This window comes from Corvus hawaiiensis, chromosome 16 (genome assembly GCF_020740725.1).
Source record: "Corvus hawaiiensis isolate bCorHaw1 chromosome 16, bCorHaw1.pri.cur, whole genome shotgun sequence".
In the NCBI taxonomy this organism is placed as follows: Eukaryota; Metazoa; Chordata; class Aves; order Passeriformes; family Corvidae; genus Corvus; species Corvus hawaiiensis.
The window spans coordinates 5,422,935-5,443,297 of NC_063228.1; the positions used below are offsets into that span (position 1 = coordinate 5,422,935).

At 40.9% G+C, this 20,363-nt stretch overlaps 1 protein-coding gene across 5 annotated transcripts in view; it reads left to right on the top strand.

The window, feature by feature from the left end:
• The window catches only part of SDK1 (sidekick cell adhesion molecule 1), a 388,047-nt gene that overhangs the window by 225,770 nt on the left and 141,914 nt on the right, over nucleotides 1-20,363 (top strand). For all 5 annotated transcript variants that reach the window (XM_048320697.1, XM_048320702.1, XM_048320699.1 and 2 more), the window contains exons 7-9: nucleotides 7,691-7,802; nucleotides 8,771-8,961; nucleotides 17,450-17,533. In XM_048320697.1, coding sequence (XP_048176654.1) covers nucleotides 7,691-7,802; nucleotides 8,771-8,961; nucleotides 17,450-17,533 — 387 coding nt within the window. The remainder of the gene's footprint in view (nucleotides 1-7,690; nucleotides 7,803-8,770; nucleotides 8,962-17,449; nucleotides 17,534-20,363) is intronic.

Genomic DNA, 20,363 nt, shown 5'->3' on the forward strand with positions numbered 1-20,363 from the left:
TGATGTGCTGGATGATAAGTTTCCAGGCAGAAAGAAGCCCCTCACTGTGCATGGGGGAAGGTCAGGTCAGTGACAGTGACTGAACTTCCAAATTGCTCTTTTTGCATGAGGAGTTGTGAGAAGGGAATTTCAGAGTGTTTGAGCAGAAATTTGGTCTGCTTTTGAATTTAGCTGCTGATTCACAGGGAGCTGTGTAACTAAGCAGTGGTTTAATTTCCTTAAAACTACATGGGACAATGCTAGAAATCTATTTCTGATGTAGTCCTATAATAAAAAGTGGGTCTGTAAACCTCAGGAAGTAGAAAAGAGAGGGATTCACCCCCCGAACAGCAGTTGCTGGGTCACCTGCACTTAATGGCCCATAGAAAGAGAGGAAAACTAAGAAAATCCACATTTCCCACTCCTGTCCCTGTCTTCAGAGCAGAACTGGTGGAAGACAGGATGGAGAGACTGTGTCACCATGGACCATCCCGGCCTTGCTGCCTCTCCTGGGACACTTTGTTGGTTACAGAAATACATTTTTCCATCTTTCAATCAACTGTATTTAGGCCCCAGCCTCCCATTGTGCCCAGGAGTAGACCCTAGGAACTCTCCATAAGGTTTTAGACCTTTTCAACCTGTATTTTAGACTCAGTTTTATCCAATAAAATATATAAATCTCCTCTTTACTGGAGTATCTACACACAAAGGGGTATAAATCGTCTTGTGGCTAGAGCTGAGTTCTCCATTAATCTTTCCCTAGGGCTGCAACTAACAGCACTTGCAGCCTGTGTGCAAGTCCTTACAAAGGGGGGAAAAAAAGCTGTTTGAAACGTGGCTGTTGTTTGTTTGAACATTTGGAGACATTTATAGCGTGATGCTGGCTTGTTTTTTTTTACCTTTGCTCCTCATCTTTTGTTTGTGTGTTTTTCAGTGAATCCTTCCAGGCAAGAAAAGTTTTGCTTGTTTAACTTAGTAAAATGAAGATTGTGAAAGGATAGGATTGTGTTCTGTAAATGCTTTAGGATGTAAACATCACAGAGAGAGAGCAGCTCTTCAAGCTAAAGGACAGCTCTGGCAGGAGAGCTAATGGAGTACATTGGCTGTTTAAGCTGGAAATTAGGAGTGTTTGTAACAGATTGAACAGAGAAGCTTTAGGAAGCTTTCCAACCAAAAAAGGATCTGGTCTGGCTAAATCACACACTTTTATGGGTTAATTTCTGTGGGTAACTTAGTTTTTCAAAGTTAAATGCACCAGAAGTATCATTATGACATATTCAGACAACCACACGGCCCAGGAGAGGTGGATGGAAAAGGAAGGAGGGGAAGGTTCTCAGCCTTTATGGGCAATTCAGGCAAAATGAATTTATTGCAAGGCTTCCTCAATAGGTGCTGATGCAATCTTTTCTAATTGCTCCTTTACCGTATCCCTCCTCATACTCTGGATCTTTAACTTGTGACCTACTTCTGAGTTTTATTATTTTATTTAATTTTTTTTTTTAAATTTTGCTTGCAGTGGAAATGCATCCTGCTCTGTGTTTGTTCTGATGTGGACAGAGCTTAGTCACAGTGACAAGAGTGTAAATAAATACAACCAACCTAGATCATTCACTTGTTTTGCTTGAGTTTTGTAAATCTTTTTCATATCTGGTGTTTTATTCATATGTTGTGATGTCTGATGTCTGGTTCAAGACGAGGGCTGGATATATAAGATTTCACTTACTGTGATTAAATCAAACAACTAGGCTGTTTCTTCCCTATAAATTTGATCCACAAAATTAAGTTTTTATGTTGCTCCTTATTTACTTTTGTAAGTCTACAGTCTAGTTTCTCAAAAGTAAATTATGTTACTACTCACATGTTTGAGGAGTCTTAAGACATCCTTGGGTACTGAAAAGTCATAATTCTTCATACACCAGCTCTTCACCATTAGTTTGCTAATTATTTTATAAATGTGTAATGTTGACTCAAAAAAAATCCATCTGGAGTTTTTATGTTCTTCATCCAACTAAAAAAATGTGACCAAGAAGCATCGCAGGAAAGTCTCTGTTATTTTTCTTTAGGTCTAGAAATCTGAGCAGAGACCTGTGCAGTGACAGCAGCATCATATTTCCCTTTCCTTGAAAATAAATAGTCCTTGCTAGAATCAAAGTGGGAAACTGAAATAGTAACTTTGATTATCTTAATGTGCTTTTATTTTATCAGCTCTTAATAATCACTCTAATAAGCAGAGAACCAATAGACATGGGTTGGGACAGAGGTTTATGATTGAGAACAGACTTTCTTTTCATTATTTGCATAATGTTTCTCTCTGGTACCTGCAGGTGGTTGTCAGCATTTGCTTTTCTGTTGATCGAGCTCCAATTCCTGTTGTGCATCTTTTGCTCTGAAGGGGAAGAGAAATTAATCTATTATTGATCAGGATCCAATTCCTGTTGTGTGTCTTGTACTGGAGAGGGAAAGGGGCATTAATCCACTCTGGGTTCATAATTCAAACCATCTGCAGGCTGTACCTGGGAACGGGGAGTGTGTTCCATTAGGCAGTTTGTATTTGTAAGGTCTTTTTTTTCCCCCCCTCTCTCTCCCTCGAGCAATCTTGAGATACCCTGTGATTGTCATTTCTCCTCTTTTCTCATATTCTGTGTCACAGGCAGAGATTGCACATTCCTGATGCCATAATGTTGTGCTATATGTAATATTTTTGCTATTTGTGTTGGCCTCTTATCTCCTATCCTGCTTTGTTCTAATAGAGGTGTCCATAATTTGATAAAATGAAGCTTTGCGTGTATCCTATGTAATTACCAAGGCATTTCTGCATCCAGTGCAAGCCTGGAAGTCTGTGGGAAGTTTATGGTGAAAGTTTTCTACCAATTTTCTCCCAGGATAATTTATAAATGGTTTCAAAGTTCTGTTTAAGTACTCAATTTTTTATTAGCTTGAGGGCAGAAGGTGATCTCTTCCGTGAAGCATTTTTCTTGCATAGACAAATTTCATAATATGAAGAAGTAAATTTATTTTTGGGTACTGATTCCTGTGGGGGATCCCTTCTTCCCTGCAAGCTGGACATTGAGCAGTAATTGCAGTAATTTACAGTGAGGGTAGGGATGAGGAGCAGCCAACCTCACATTACAGGCTCTGGATTATTTGGATAATCCTCCCCCTTCCTCCTGCTCATGGTCACCTTGTTTGGATTAAGCTTCTTCAGAGGGTTGGGACCTATAAACCAGCCTCAAAACTAAACCTTATCGTTGTGCTCAAGCCTGAACTCAAACTATTACTTCTTTTCAGGAGAGAAACACTTTCTCTCAGTTTCTGTTGAGGCTGGCTTACCTCATATCTCTGGCACATGAATTTGAGCACCCGTTGAAGTAACACACTTAATATTCTGCACTGCAAATACAGGCATAGATAAACTTTGCATGTCATAATGTAAAATCTGGGGAAGAACTTAATGTTTATGCATTTCTGAAGGGGAAGGAACCTATTGTATCTCCAGCCACCCGGCCTGGGTGAGATTTCGGTTCTGTTGGGAAAATTAAGCACTGAAGTGGCTTTGATAAAGTCTGTGATCTTTATAAACTGTAAATGACAATATTTAAAGTTCCCTGTACCTTATGTGTCAATACATGTACAGAGATAAAAACACTGTCTTTCCAGAGATGATAGGGCAGTGTACATAATTATTGTATTTAAATAACAAATTAAAATTCTACAGCTCATTGGTACTTAAAAAAATTCAGTGTTACAGAGGCCTTGGGTGGGTTTCATTCCTGGTCAGGCAGGAGGAGGGAGCGGGAAGTTCAGCAGGCTCAGAGATGTGTGGCCATACACAGCCACAGTTGATAAAAACAAATAGACCATGCAAAAGTTGTTCATTCTTTCTTCTTCTCTCAATTTATCTCTGCTTTGTGGGGGATTTCCAGATTCCTGAATTCCACAGTCTGGAGAGGAGTTTATGTTCAAAGGGATGGAAAAACCTCAGATCATCTCTTTCCATTTTCTCTTGCCTCATTTTTTTTTCTTTTTTTGGCTCTTAAAAAAAAAATAACCAAACAAAAGTTTAATATGGAAAACATTATATCAATGCCAATTTACCTTAATATCTTGGGCTGTGAATGGCAGCAGTTCACCAACTGCTTCACGAGCAGCTGGGATGGCAACCACTGGAGGACTGGAAGAAAAACTCCCTCCTGTCCTGAGTCCAGGCCTTTGGTGTTCCCACAGTCCTGCCTCAAAGACTGTTTGGGGTCAGTCCTGAAAGCCCTGCAGGTACTGAGCCCTTGTAGATCCTGGTAATGGCTCAGACAGTGATAAATGAGAAATTTCAGAAGCAAAGGGGAGATTGGAAACACTGGGGGTGCAGTGGCTAAAATGGATAGAAAGGAAAATAAAGCAGCGTGAGCTCTCTTTTGGAGAACAGTCCCTGTTGGATTAGGACTCTGCCTGTGGCAGTCCTTCTGTCCAGTCATCTGTTAAGGGATAAAATCAGATTAAGAGCACATCCTTTAAGTGTTTTTCAGTGTCACTCAGCCTTGTCTCTGCAGCTTCCCACAGGTTCCACCCAGATTTACTACGTGTAATAGTGAGGCATCCCCTGGCTGCAGCTCTGGGGTCAGTGTTTTTCCCTAATATTGCTTTGCTTTTTTAGCTGGGAGGAGGGTTCAGAAAGCAGTTGAAAAGGAAAGAAAGCCTTTTCTTTCCAAAAAGATAGAATATAGCTGGGAATGGTGGTTCCCTATTAGTGGATTCATCCTACTGTAGCTCTGTTCCCGTGTGCATTTGTATTGCTCCCCCATTTCAGTGTCCTTAATAAATATTTTCTTCAGAGAAGCTGAAGTTTAATCATTCAATTAAAGGATACGTTGGAAGTTGAGCAGTTCTTAGATAGTGTGAAATGTGTAGAGGTCCATGGGATGGAAAAGGGAGGGAAATGGCCACAGATGGGAGCAGAGAAGCTGAGGGGGGGAGGAGGAAAAGAAGAGGTGATGAAAAGCCAGAAACAGCAGAATCCTAGAAAGCTCAGGCAACAAAAAGTCTGATGAAGTAAAAAAAGGAACAGTGAAAAGGAGAAAAATTCAATTGTTTTCGACAAAGGCGTTTTTAAAGAAAATGTCTGTTTACTAACAATGACATTCTGCATTGGATTTTCGTGTAGCATCAGTCAAGTAAAATCACATCTGTGTGGTGCATGAGGAGGCAGGAGAAGGATGGAGTGGCTTTATTGACAGGCAGGATGAGAAACTTGGGAAGTCTGGGTAGCTGTTCATTATCTGATTGTTTGAAATAACTCTCTGCCTTCCCCAGCCTGATGGAAAGCTGATCTGCCACATCCCATCATCCAAACAAAATCCCAGTGTTGCTTATCTCCAGTGTTGCTGCTCTGACACTCCAGCCTGTTGATTTCTTACAAATGGGTGAAGTTTTGAAAGGATGAGGCAGGCACAGGTCCCAAGTTACAGCCCTGTTGAGATTTTTACTCTAAATAAAAACTAAGATCCTCCTTTGGTGTTGCAATTAGCCATAAACCAAAGCTGCAAACTGTCCTCTGCAAAGGGAGCCCTGGGAATGTCCCTGTGGAGTTTGATTTGGCAGGATTGGGGTCAGAGTGAGTTATGGGAAGGGATTTCTTAGTGCTGCAAAGGGAAAATTAAACTGGTTTTGAATATGAAATAGGAATATTCATGCTCCCTCCATAGTGTTTAGGTAATACTTGGAAATTTGGTTGCTTTCTGTATATGTTTGTTATGTCCATAGCTGACCTTTGCAAGTGGATTCCTGGGAATCCAAGTTCTGACCATTTTCATGAGCCCTCTGTCTCACATCAGTATCAGTTCACTCACAGCCTTTAGCAGCAGCCTACTTTTAACAGATTTGTTTCAGGGATGGTACAAATAAAAAATAAACACATGCTTTGTTTAGATTCTTGTTACAGTCAGTAAGAAAGTGCAAGAAATCACCCTTTTCCTGGCTGCAGGAGGGGGAATGTGCACATTTATTTCCTTTCTTATCTGCTGGGTGCACACAGGGCCACTCATGTGGGGTGATGGGGGTGAAGACAAAGCTGACTTCTCCTCTTTGTCTGGTTTTGGTGGGGAGCTGATAAGTCAAACACGTAGTTTTCCTCTCTTCCAGATGGAGATAAGGAATGATTACTGCCAAATTAGTCACTGGCTTGTTGATCTTTCAGCATTCACTGTTGTAAACCTTCACCTTGGGCAGAAGTGGTGGGGAACAGTGATGCTGAGGTTATTTCTTCTCATCAGTAACAAGCTTCTAATCTGATCAGCTCTTGTTTTCTGGTGTTTTGTTTGGTTTTTTTAATTACTATCTGGAAAATTTCTGCCATGAATACCTATATGGAAATCTTAGAAAATAGATTTGCTACCTGATGGCATCGTATTTCCAGGACTGTTGACGAGGAGGTGTAAAATCCACTAACAGCTTGTGTTTTGAGATCCCGTGTGTGTTGCATAGAGATGCTGTGTCAGGCTGACAGAGCATAATTAGGGGAACAAATAAATGTGTGCTTACACTTTAAGTACTATTCTTGAATACTTGAATTTATTCAGAAGTGTGGGTGGTATTCTTAAAATTTTAAAAGGATGCTCCACGCTTCCATCTCCTGTACTACACTAGCTGCTGTCAATTAGAAAAACATCAAAAGGTAAAAGATTTGTCAGAGAGAAGTCTGCTAACCTTGTGAACTTTCTGAGCCCCATCACCAAAGCTTTTGTCTTTCCAGAAAGTGAAATCCAATGTCAAGTGGTTTTGGCATGCTGAGTATGATCTAAGCAAAGAATCTGTTTATTTTCTGTTCTTTAGGGAATTACTTCAAATTTTAGGGTTCATACCTTGCATTTCTCAATTTCCCATTCTGTGTAATGGGCATGGAGTAGCCTCTTGTGCAGAAAACATTTGATGAACTGGCTTGCTTTTCCATCAGTTTCATTTTATTTTCATTACTTTTCCCTGTAATTTGTTTATTGGTTTCTGTATCTTTGAAAATTTTATTACTCTGTTATTCAAGCTAAAAAATTGCTAATTTTTCTTTCCCAAATGAGTTGCTTGAAGCAAAGTACCTATGAATACATGGGTATTTTAATTCACTTACTAAATGCATACAGAGAAAATTTACAAGCTGCCTTTTTACGATTTTTTAAGTGTCTGCTGACTGTTGCATAAGCTAAATTATTTACAGTATGAAGCCTCACAAAAGAGTAACATATTTGGGTTATTTACTTTCCTGATAAGAAAAGGGGATTGAAGTTGCTGTGATATGCTGCTTTGTTAATTTTATATTTGTTCCCCAGTGTGTAAAATTCTTTTTAAAGAACTAACATGAGTATTGGCAGACTCTTTTGAAATGGTATGGAAGGGGTAAGATTAAACAAAACATGAAAAGGTCTTAAAAATATAAGTCAGCAAGTGTTTGATAAAAATAAAAGTGCTCAACAATAGAAAACCTTTAGGATGCTTAATTTATTTGCTCTGTCTTTGAGAATATTCCCAGGTGGAGGGCAGGGGCCAGTTCTTGGGAGCTGTGGGGTTTGGAGCAGTGCAGGGAGCACCAACAGGAATGGCCCCGCTGGAGATGCAAACCCGTGGTGAGGCTGAAGGGTGACATTTGCAGCGGTGCCTGGAACGGGGCATCCTCACTGTCACAGTCCTGGCTGTCACAGGAGCCTCACCAGGTGTGTCTGTGCCCCTGCAGGTGCCACCAGCCCCTCGGACACCGCGGCTCCTGCCATCGTCGTCCGCCCGCGCAACACCAGCGTGGTGTCGGGGAGCAGCGAGGTCACCCTGGAGTGCGTGGCCAACGCCAGGTATGGGAACACCTCCCCAGCTCTCAGTGTGACTCTCTGTCTATTCCAAAGAAGGACAAACGGGTTTATTTTCATTTTTTTTATTATTAATTTGGAGATTGAAGCAGGATACTTGCTCTTCAGAGCAACCTTATGAATGATCTTGTTTGTCCAATATTACTGAATTAAACCTATTGATTTTTCTGGCCAAATGAGGATGCAGGCAGGAGTGCTTTCCTGCCTTGTCCTCACATGGAAAGGAAAAGAAGTGCTGTTCAAGCAGCAGGCATTATCTTAAGGAAAAAATTATGGTGAGGGTTAATAATATTTCAGCTGTTGCCTATCAACAACAGAGGTGACACTGTTGAACAGTTGATGCTTCCTAGTAAATAAACTTAGTGAGGATCTTCTATGAAGTCATTTCTTTCAGGCACTCTCATTTTGCAGTGATTATTGCTTAACTGTTCATAATGCACTGTAATATAGAATTCACAGCATTCCTCCTATGTTTCCATCTAATCTGGCCTTGAATAGCTTTGAATTTCAGTGGAAGTGAATAGTTGAAGTCCTCGGGTGATAAGACCGACTGATTTACTTTCCCCTCTGAGGGCAGAGATGTTCTTGATATGATTAATATTGTTTTGGTAATTGAGTTGTAATGAAAGCACTTCCCATGCAGCTGATTCCCATAGCAGTATTTACTCTTTTTTGCTTGGAGAAATCAAATTATTAGCACTTAAGTTCTATTGCTGTATCAATTAGCTGTACTTGCATAATGCCACTTGAGTAGTCTGTAGTCCTTGATGTGCAGAAGTTATATATGCATTTACTTTCTACCAGTGTGTTTTGGGGATAGAGGAAGACTTAAAGAAATTTTATAATCTGTAATATGATATTCCTCATGTGTATAAATATATATATATATATACACACAGATTATGCTGTAATATATATGTGGTTTACGATTTTATTCTTGTGTTTTTTGGCAGACCTCTTGAGAGGCTGAGTGTGACCTGGAAGAGGAATGGAATCAAGATCACCAGTGGCATCAGCAGCTTTGGGAGACGCCTCACTATCACCAACCCAACCTCTGCTGATGTGGGGATGTACTTCTGTGAAGCCAAACTCAGAGAGAGCACAGAGGAACCAGCAAGAGCAAAAGCTTTCCTTTCTATATTGGGTAATTCTCAAGGCAATGTGTTTTTTAGTAAAAAAGGCTCTAGGCTGAGATCTAATAGGAAATAAAATTGATATCTTAATATTTCATTGACCTTGCATTTGAACCTTTCTTCAGAGAACAGAACAAAGGAGGTGAAGGAGGGTTATCTTCCAAATTAATTCAGCTGTTCTTCCCCGCTAATATAAATTCATCAAATAGATTTTTTTAAACACTGCTGTAATTGTGAATCCCCTCTGAAACTATACATTTAATGGGAATTTTGAGAAATACAGTACTAAAATCCTTAATGGACAGCTTCCCTATCCTGGCTTTTAGGTGCATTAAATCCTGATTAACTCCTGGCTTGCTTACATCTAGTTTTCATATGTCAAGTGCCTGTATTTTTGAAAGAAGGCTTTTAGGAGCACTCCTGTGCCTCGTGTGCTGCAAGTGCCAGTCGGAGGCCAAGGACGTTCTGCAGGCACAGAGCACTGCTGAGGCAACAGGACGGGGAAGGAAAGGCCATTAAAGCAGCTCTGTTTGCTGGACCTTCAATTCCCAAGGAAACTTTGGAATTAACACTTTAAAAGGGGATATTGCTGCCCTTTCCTTGCCTGTTTCCACAACCACCACCTCTCCAAGTGCTGCTTGTAGGGAGGAGGTTGGAATTTGGAAATGATGGTTCCTGGCATGTTGTGATCTGATGGAATTCTGCCTGTTAGCAGAGTGCACACAGCGTGGAGTGGTTTAGGACTTTTAGCCTAAAAGAGGTGTTTTAGACTAGGGACACTGAGATGTTTTTAGCCAGAGCTGATTGTGTAAAGTCAAGCTTTTATCTGCAGGAGTGTCTGGGGGAGGTCGTAGCCCTGGCAATGCCACCAGTCCCGGTGCTTCTCAGGGTTCAGGCCCATACGCTCCCGGAGCTTTGCAGAGGGAATGCAGCCCACAATTCTCTACATCTTTAAGCCTTCTGAAAATACAGTTTTAAAGACTGCTGTATGATCTGTATTCTGCTAAAGCAATTTGTAGTAGTTGCTGTTAAGTGAGAAAGCAGCTCTTCCCTCTGCAGAGCTCCATTCCAGATTCATCTGTAGCACTGTGTGTCTGTTATATTTAGTACCTGCTGGACAAAATTTGGTTCCAGTCTTTTTCCTTGCCCTCTGTTTGTTAGAGTTATTACGTTCCCTTTAAGGAGCAGAGATGGATTTCACTTATTTATAGGTTTTGTTGAAACTCTTCCTTATTCATAAGATTTTATTTTAGCTGGTTTGCCTTTGTTGCTATGATGTCAGATCCAGCCTAATGCAACTTAAAGCAGCCTCTTGGTTAATGTGAAAGATTCTTAAATACAGTTACCATAAAACTGAAAAATAATCACTGGGGAATCATATTAAACTAGCAGTGCTTTAGTAGCTTACCTACTCTCTTATTTTAAAATGTGTTATTTATTTCTTATCCAGTTTTAGGAGGCTGTCAGGGAATGAAGTTATGAAAAGGTCTGTAGATAAGAACAAGCAGATGAAAGAAAGCAGAAACAAATTGGTTACCAATTACTTTTATTTCCTTCTGATGGAACACGACACTTCAGATGCAGGTGTTTACTCAATGTGTCAGCAAAGCCTGATAGATTTCTTTATTTATGAGTTTCTTGAGCTGCAAGATGGATCTCTAATTCTAAACAGGGAGCCAAATCAAAGGATTAGTATTTAATGCATAACTTATATTCAGCTTTAGAATTCTTGGATGGATCTGGCTGTCATTTAATTAGTCAAGGGACGGGTTCTAGAGGAAAGTGCAGACAAGATTCAAACCTAAGGCTTTCTGCAGTGTATCTCTCCTAGTCCGTGGGGGCAGTACTTAGAGAGAATCAGGAATGCTTGTCCATTTGCATGCATAAAATATTTGTAGTGTGTATGTGTAGATTGGGAGCTGATAATGAGCTGTACTTCTTGGGAGAATAACACAGTGTGGATTTAATGAGGGGTCTTGACTAACAGAAAAAGGAAATTGTCTTAAAAGAAGAGGTTTGTTTTCAAAATGGGAGAAATCAAATGCAGGCCCTCAATAGCATGGCTGTGAGAGCTTCTGTGGATCAATAGAGAAAAATATTTTGTTGTCAACAGGTGGAGTAGGGGTAGCAATAAAAGGATGCATCAAAGATGTCACAAGCACTGAGCTAATCAAAGCTTTTTTCCAAATACATCAGTCTTTGACTTTCCCAGCAAAGAGAAGCAGCACAATTTGAGTGTGGCTCTGATGGTGACTAGAGCTCTATTAGAAGGTAGTAATTTGTTGAGCAGATGCCTTCGTACTAAGTTTCACTATTTGTGACCTACAGTATTATCTCAGAAGTTTTTCTGGATGTTTCTGAGTGTACATCTCTGTAAATTAAAATCACAATAATATTTGAAAAACCTGAATGTCCAGTATATTAGAGTAGTGCTGCATAAACAAGAAGAAAATCCTCTAGTTGTGTGCTGCTGCAATTTTCTTCTGAATGTGGCAAAGAGCTTCCTGACATCTTCATATTGTTCCAGGAAAGATAAACTGAGGTGGTTCCAAACCTCGGTTTTATTAGCTGCAGTTGTTATAAATTTTTAAAGGGTATCATGTTCCTCGCTTGGCAGAGTAACAGTTTGGGAAAGATTTGTTGCAGATTAGATAAGAGCACATTTGTTTTATCACTAACAGTTTGAAGATTAAGTAATTTAAAGAGTCTTCCCATGAACAAACCAATTTGAAAGCTGAGATAATCTTAAATTCTTTTGCTCCACTTCTGCAAGTTTTGTTAGTGACAAATGGCAATAGTCGTTTCTTAAGTGACTGTTCTACAGGAAATTATTAATTTTAGGAGCTTAAGAAAATGGGGAAAAAAACTCTTCCACTGAAATCCAAACTGCTCTTTAAATTAAATGTAGTCAGAAAGTAAAACCTGAACAAAATTAGGAGAAAAACAGAAGGGCCTGGCATGATGAAGGGTTGTACAGAACTGAGGGTTGAAGCCTTGTTAGTCTGTCCAAAGGAATATAAAGGAATAAAACAGAGTCAGAGTAGAGGGCTTCCCTTCTTTTGGGTCGTTTTTGTGCTCAGAGAACTACATTAAAAGAGAATTCAGCTCTGTGGGACCATGGGATTTGGGAACACATCGGGAAAATTCCAGTGTTGGCATGAAGGGCCCATCTGGCTGGGCTCTAACATGGATTGTGGGGCTGTTTCTCCCTCCCTGTTCTCCAGTAGTGACCAGATGCTGAAGGGTCTTCCTTGTGCACTGTGGCTGCTCAGGAATTTGCATTGAGTGTGTATAGAACTGTCAGAGCAGAACTTATTTCCTTCTGTAGCTACGAGCATCTCAGTGCCTCGTGCTCAGACCTCTGGAAACAGCAGCTCTTGTGGCTCTAGCTTAGACACTTTGAAACACTGCAGATGCTGTCTTTGAAAGCGGTGGAAAGAATTTTTCATGTGTGGCGCTTAAGAGAAGATCCTGATGACTGTGTTCATCTACTGTGTAAGAAAATAATAAGCTTTCAGGGAAGCTATAATACGAAATGTCTTCGGACTCGCCTAATCACAGTTTGGGCTCAAAGGAAAGAAATATTGACAGCTTTTGATTTGTAAAGCCTCAGAGATTCTGAGACTGGCATAGACTTGCTGCCTTGGGCCCAAATGCAACAGGACCTATCCCACAGGAAAGTAGTGAGACTTCTGGGCAGCCCAGCTCTGTCTCTGACATTCCTGAGAAGTTCTTCCTCCTTTCAGCCCTGCAGACAGGACCTGTGTTCCCCAGGCTGTTACTTCAGAGCACACAGGCTGTAGCTCACAGTAGGGGTAGTAGCAAGAAACCACACAGATCTTTTCATCTCTCTCTGTTTTAACCTGATACTCATGCAAAGAAAATTCCTGCTCCGAGAGGAGCCTGCTGTACCTGCATCCACAATGGGGCTTCTCTCCCAGCATGGTCAGTCTGATCTCCTGTCTGCAGCTACAGACTTTGTACCTACAAGGGGCTGTCAAGCTTCCAGTTCCTCTTCCTTTAGAAGATATCCACCAAATAAATTAGTTTATGGTAATGCTGGAGGAACGCTTCCATGTTGAAGGCTTGATTTTCCTCTTAAATATGCAGGCCTGAATTTCTGAGAGATGCAGGAATTTCAGCTTCGGAGGAGCCCCTAGGGCTTTCTCTGTTCTTTCTGACTTTCATGTGTGTATCTAGGATTACGTCACACATCTCCAATGCAGCTTGAAGGGTATGTAATGGATGCTGACTGCTATCTTTTGAATGTTAAAATCAGTGACCATGTAACTCTGCACAGGAAAGTTAGAACAGGATCAAATTGTGTGGGCTCCCAAGGGCTTTTCTGAGACACATCTTTCCGGTGATATCTGGAGTGCAAAAAACCCCCCAAAGCCTCAACAACTATTAAAAGCATGTATTTATATTCAAATACTCTTTTTCCCCCTTGCCTGTACTTGACATTTAGTGAAGATCAGTCGAACACCAATACAATATCCGAACAATGCAGTACCTGTTTTCCTTCAGCCTAATGTGAGCTGTGGCCCCTCTCGTTGCCACATGCCACAATGCCAGCAGGGTGAGCTTGGAGTATTGGGTCCTTTCCTCTTCTAACTATTGTGATTCTATAATTGCCAAAAAATTGAAATGTTTGACCTGATACTGACAGATTACTGTCATGCCTGAAAATTGCTGTGTGTGGGGACTTGTGTCTGGCATGTTATAGACTTTGGAAGACATTATAATTTTGCCACATGTATTAAATTTCAGCACATGATTATTGCCTACAACAATAAATGTTAAATTCAGGCTGTGTGATTCAAACCAAGCCTTATAAATATGCAGTGGCATCATATATGCTGCCAGCCAGAATGCCCCCTCAGAATGCCATCTGACCCCTATAAATAGTGCTGCATTTTTATGGCTTCTTTCTGACAGTCATTCATCAGGTGCTGTGTAACCTACATTCAGATACTCTGAATTTCTCCCTTGCAGTTAATGCTGGGCACTCAGGCCCTCAGGCACAAAACCTGGTGTGCAGATGACATATCTGACACCTCTGAAAAGTGAGGAGCTGAGGTTTCAGTTGTCTAGCACCTGTAACTGGAGCTGTTTCCTCCACAGCCTGAGTTCTGTTGAATCCACAAGACCTTTAGAGCATCCATCCTGCTGGTGAATGGCACATGGATGTGCAAAAGCTGCACAATTGCATGGAAATTTTAAACTTCTTTACTTGGAGGGTGACAGAGCACTGGAAGAGGCTGTCCAAAGAGGTTGTGTAGTGTCATTCTCTGGAGATGTTAAAACCCACCTGCAGCCTGCCCTGGATGAACCAGCTTTAGGGGAGGGATTGGTCTGGATGACCTCCATGGGTCACTTCCAACCCCACCCATTCTGTGGTTCTGTGTGAAATCACTCTTTTATTTGCCTCAAAACCCTAGGGGTGTCCCTACACCAAGAGTTCTGTTTCCCTCATTCCTTGCACCACCGAGGTTAATTTTCCACATATGTTAGGATTGCCACAGCACTGTTGTCCATGTGCTATTCTGGATCTTCCAGAAATCCCTTATGAATTAGCCTTTTCATCCCACCCAGGCTTGTCTCAATCTCTAGTCAGTACAGGCCATAAATTGCAGAGTAGCTTCTGGAAGGTTTTCTGTGTCAGTGCTTATCTTCCAAGAATGGGATCTAACTCATCTGTGGGCAGCTGTTGTCTCTGTGTCAGGTGTAGTATTTGGCAGAGCTTCTAGCTGCTGGAGTGGCTGTGAGAACAGAGTTCCAGCAGGCTTTAGTCTAGGGGAAAAGGTGAGTCTGGGCTTCAAGACTGGAAATCAAATCTTTTGGCACCAAAAGTCCTCTGGGATCTGCCTCTGGCCTTTAGATTGCATCTTTCTGCTGCTCCTGCTCTTTTTCTGTCTTGTCTGCTTCTGTTTCTCCCTGCTTCTTTCAGAAAAAGCTGATGTGAGTCTTCCTTTTATAACATCACATCCCGTTTGCTAAGTGACAGTTGTCACTGACTTCAAGTTCTTTGTCACGTAATTCATTGCTTGATACCTGCTCACCTAAGCATCCCTTAATGTCAGAAGTTTCTTTCAGGGTGACATAATAGCCTGTGTGGGATTTAAAGGATGGAGCACAGGTTGCAGGTTAGGATTTTGGGAGGGACAGAGGGAAAGACGACTGTGTAAATATGTCACGTGTAACTGCAGGAACTGTGCCGCAGCAGCAGCACATAAACAGAGGTCATGGAACCACGAGCATCTTTGAGGTCACACTAAGTGCTTTGCAGCCAGACCGAAGGCCCACAGTGAAGATAAATCTGCAAATTTATCACTGGTGTGTGAGTATGTTGCTGATCCAGGAGAAAGTTTGAGACCTGGTGGCTGAAGGTTGCCAAGTTTAGAGATTTGCCCATTAAGGGCAGAGTCCTTTATAAAAGGAAAGGTGCAGTCAGGAGCTCCCTAAGCAGAAGATAAACTTTGAACCTCACTGACTGAAGAGACATTCACAGAAGAAGCCCAGACTTAGAAGGGAATGTCTGGATGCTCTCTTGGACCAGTGCTGCTTTGTCCTCACCCCACAATCACATCAAATTGCCACCGAGTGAAAGATTCAAATTTTACTCTGAGAGATGGACGTGTGGACACTGACGTGTGTGGCCACAGACTGGACACATAGATAAGGACAGGAGGCTGAAAGTTTGGAAATTAAAAAGTTAACATCCTGAGAAATGGACTGCAAGGAAAACATCAGGCAGGCTTTGGAGGATGGCATGAGAGGAAGGAGTGTACTCGGAGTGAAAACATGGACTTAGATGAATTGCAGAAGACTCAGCAACTTAGCTGATCAAACATGTCAAAGTGTGTGCCATCAGTGAATTTCAATTAAATGTTCAGCTTTTCAATTTGTTGTTGAGATTAACGCATGAGATCATATGCAATAAATCACAGCTTATTATGCATGTTTATTAATAGCTTTATATTTAAGCAGTGAGGATCAATAATGTTAATACATGAATATTATTAGAATATAATAAATCAGGTGGCTTGTTTTTATTGGTTTTGCTGGGTAAACAACTATTCCAGGCTGTTTGCAACCTCCCCTCCTCCCCTGCATGGTGTGCTGAAGACCAATATTGATTGGCTTTATTTGGAATGAATATAGAATTGTAATATCCATTGGTGCTCAAATGAGACCACAGTTCTGTACACCCAAGCAAGTATTTTATTGTAGTGAGAGGGAAGAAGTGCTGGGAAAGGGGAGTTTCTGTTCTGACCTGGTGCCTCCTGATGTCACCCCCGTGCAGTGACAGCCACACTTGCTATGCTGCAGATAGCAACAAGATTTTGCAGGATAAATTTATATGATTTTTATTTTATTTACTAAAATGCTGATGCCCTAGCAATAATATAACCACAAGTCTTTTTTTCCAGACATGTTTGGTGAAGAGTTTTAAGAGCAGGTCAGCTCAGCTGACCTTGGATGTTGTAGCTTCCCACGTATTTTAAAACATACTCAGTTTCCTTAAAATGGAAATAAAATAACTCTTGTTTCATAAGCTACTTTCCTTGCCTTTTCTGTGTTTTCTAAAACTTACCAGTGAGTTTGGTTATGCTACAAGAGAACTGTTTTTATAATCAAGTAAAATCCTTCTAAAAACAGTACTCAGATGATAATTGCATTGAACAGACTTTGACAGTCTTTAGTTACCATGATAATAACTGCAACCTTAGTGCCTCTGGGACTTTGACATGATGCTCTTCAATTTTATGCTGCATAGAAGAAGGAGTTACATGCCAGCAAACTCTGCAATTTCTGCAGTCTGGTCTTTGTTTAATTAAACATCTAATATCTTTTCTTTAGTCCTAATGATAAAGTGGGGATTTTTATGATTATTACTATAACTTCAATTAAAGCATTAAATCTGTTTGCTTTCACAAAATAAAACAGTTGAGAGGAATTTCTTTTAATTATGCTGCACTTGTCCTCTGATGTCGACTCTCTGACATGCTATGGCACTTTATTTGAGGTGCTTCATGCCTTGCTGAGGTGAAATGCACTTTAGATACTGAAGCAAACTATCCTATAAAATGCTACATTGCAAATATAAACCTTCATAAACCTCTTGGGAGGGCCTTTCTAAGCAAAGAATTAACATGTTCCATGATTCAGTCCTGTAAAATGAAAAGTAGCCTCTGCTCTGAGCATCAATTTGCAGCACAAACCCCTAAATCTTTACCTTCCATTGACTCAGCTCTGGAATTCATACTCAGCATAGCAAAACTTGTCAGCTTCTTTTTTTTATGATGCTTTTACTACCAAAAAAAACCTTACCTCCAAATAGACAAACCTTGGACAAACTAAACTGTTTGTAGCCCCCTATATCAAATACTTGTGGAGAGATTCTGTGATGAATATTTTTTTTTTTTAATCAGCACCTGTTTTTCATTTTGCTGTGGCTTTGCTTGCTGACTTTTGTTTGCTTTCCCCATCCTCAAGAACCTCCCTATTTTACGGCTGAACCCCAGAATGTGATTTTGGCTGAGGTGGAGAAGGACGTGGACATCCTGTGCCAGGCCATGGGTGAGTCTGCAAAAGTGTTCCAACCTGGATTGATGGCATGTGCATGTCCAGTCTTGAAAACATCATCTTATACAAACCATCTTTGTAAGCTTTTAATGTCTAGAAGTCTCTGTGTTATTGCTGATTATCACAGGTCCCATATGAAAGGAAGAGGGGTGGCCTTTCCCCTTGGAGAGTTGAGCAGTTCTTGTGATTTAGTTTAGTTTGGAATAATGCTGGCACGTTGATGTTTGTCTATGGGGAGCACAAGTCCTGCTCCTGTCACTCTGGGACCCTGCCTGTGCTTCAGAGTTGTCACTAGACAAGAGATTTGAAAATCTAGAGCCAGAAAATGGACTGAGGGAAAAGCATGGTTATGAAACCCATTATTTGCAATGCAAACAGTCATTATTTCCAATAGTTCCACTGCCCTTTCTTCTAAAACTAAGAGAACTTTTATACTGAATAGAAATGTCAGTAACTCTGACATCTGAATGTAGTTATGAAATCTGCAGGAGAACTTATATATGTGGTTTTTAATTGGCTGGTGGTTTGTTATTATAAAAGGCTTCCAGTGTCTAGAATTCCACCTAACTAAAATGATGTTTCAAGTAGAGTTGCACAGAAATGCAATCACCACCTATTTCAGCAATCTGGTAAGGTAGAAGACATTGTCATGATGTGTTTAGAGCAGGTTTCTCAAAGTCACCAAATTTCTACGTGACTCTGGCAAGGGACTGAACATTTTTTTCTCAATTTCCCTGGTGCTGAGTTTAAGAAGCAACACACATAAAATGCCATGAAATCCTTCGGGAAAAAGATCACATCCTTGATTTAAAAAGCACCCAAACCTAACTAACAGCTTACTTGTGTGGTGCCTTTCTCTAAATCAGAGCCAATGAAGATGTTTTTACTGCATGATTATGTTATTGCCAATATGATTCAAGCATTTTTCTCCCTGTTTTATGTAGGAAGGAGTCAGCACTGCTATTCTAGAAGGAATCTTTGCAAACTGTGTGATAAGAAAGTGTGTGTTAAGGGTGCTCTGCTGATTTGGAATTTCAGAAGCCTATGATGAGATCTCTTACAAAAAGCTCTCATGGAAATGAAACTATCAGATGATAAGAGACAATGTCTTCTTATTAATTAATAGCTCTTTAAGCAAAACACAGCAGGACCTGCTGTCAGTGGAGTTCCCCAGGAACCAAACTGCTGTCTCAAATGTTTTTCATGGATTAAAAAAAAAAAAAAAAAAAAAAAACAAGACAACCCAACCCAAAACCTGGAGGAATCAGGGAGACCTGAGTTTGACTTCAGCTCTTCCTTTACCCTAACTCTTGCTTTGAGCAGTTTAGTTCCCAAGGGGGTTGATGGGGCACTCATAACCATTCTCAGTGGAGATATGGGAATCCTTTTTAGACAAAACTAATTATTTCTGCTCAGCTCTTGTAGTGCACATCTGATTTGCTGATGCATGTGGTGCAGGAGCATGAGAACCTCTTTCCTTGTGGATTATTTTGCTGAGTATCTATAACACAGACTTACAAGGGGCAGGACATAGAGGAGTTTTGATCCATTATTACACAAATCTGGCAATTGCCAGCACTTAAAGATGGCAAATGAAGGTTGCTGCCTTCCTGCTCTGAGCTGACAGAATGAAGCACTGGGGAAACTGCAGAGCTGCCCTCTACCTTTGCTATAAAAGGAAGACAGATTGTATTTCCCCCAGGCCCATCAGGTTCTGTGCACAAAGCCCATTTGCCAAGACTTCGAGCACTATGAATGTGTGAGAGACAGATTAATTTCACAGTATAAGCAGAGATTAACGGTAAATAAAATTGCAACTTGCACCGACCAGCTCCCTGCTCCCTGTAATGGAGTTTCAGTGTATCAGGCCACAGGAACCAGGCTCTGCTGTTTATCTTCCAGCAGTGGCTGATGCACCCTGAATGTTCAATGGCTTCCCTTTAAATGCTCTTTCTTATTTGCTTGTGGAAAGTTTAGAGCTGCAGGCAGTGGTGGTGGTGTCTGGGGAATGCAGTTAATTGGACTTCAGTTCTACCTGTTTAGAGAAGTAGATGGAAGAGAGGCTTTGGGGATTCCCCAGTAGCTCACTGGGATCTAGAGGAGGTGCTAAAAAATAAATAACAAAGATGACACAGTGAATATCCTGAGCCTTTCATTGAGGTTCTTAAGTTAAATTTGGCAGAGAGTCAAGCAGCTGTTTCACAGATGGAGGAGCTGAGCCTCGGGTTCCTTAAGTTATTTGCCCAAGGTTACAGAAGAAGTGGCAAAGCCAGAACCAGCATCTCTGTTTCCTGCCTTCCCTTCCTCCCCCTGACACTAGATTAATTTGTCTGTGAAAAATGAATAGTGCTGCACACAACTGAGAAAGAAGGTTATTTTATTTATTATTGCCAGTCCTTTAGGCCACTCTCACCTCTCAAGCTGCAGGGTCAGGCTGATACTGCTTGGAAAGGTAGAGTGCAAAAGGTCTATAAGGTGTGTTCTCTTCATAATTTTTTCACCAGTTGTTTAGAGAAGAAAAGAAGCAAAATTCCTTTGCGGGTGTGTGGAGAGGAAAGGTTGTGGGGTGAGTAGAAGAGGAAGAGAAGAGAAGCTGGGTTTTAACCATTTTTACAACCAAACAGGTAGCAAAATTAGAAGAGAGCATGTGTACAACTTGGCAGACAAATCTCTGTGGGAAGATCAGTAAAGCCCAAATGAATGCTGCTGACAGGCGTCAGAGTGCTCAGATAAGATCCTATTATTCAGACTCATAACTTTGAGTGGAGGAAGATACCCGTAACTGAAAAGTAGAGAAATAGAGATGGTAATATTCAGTTTGTCA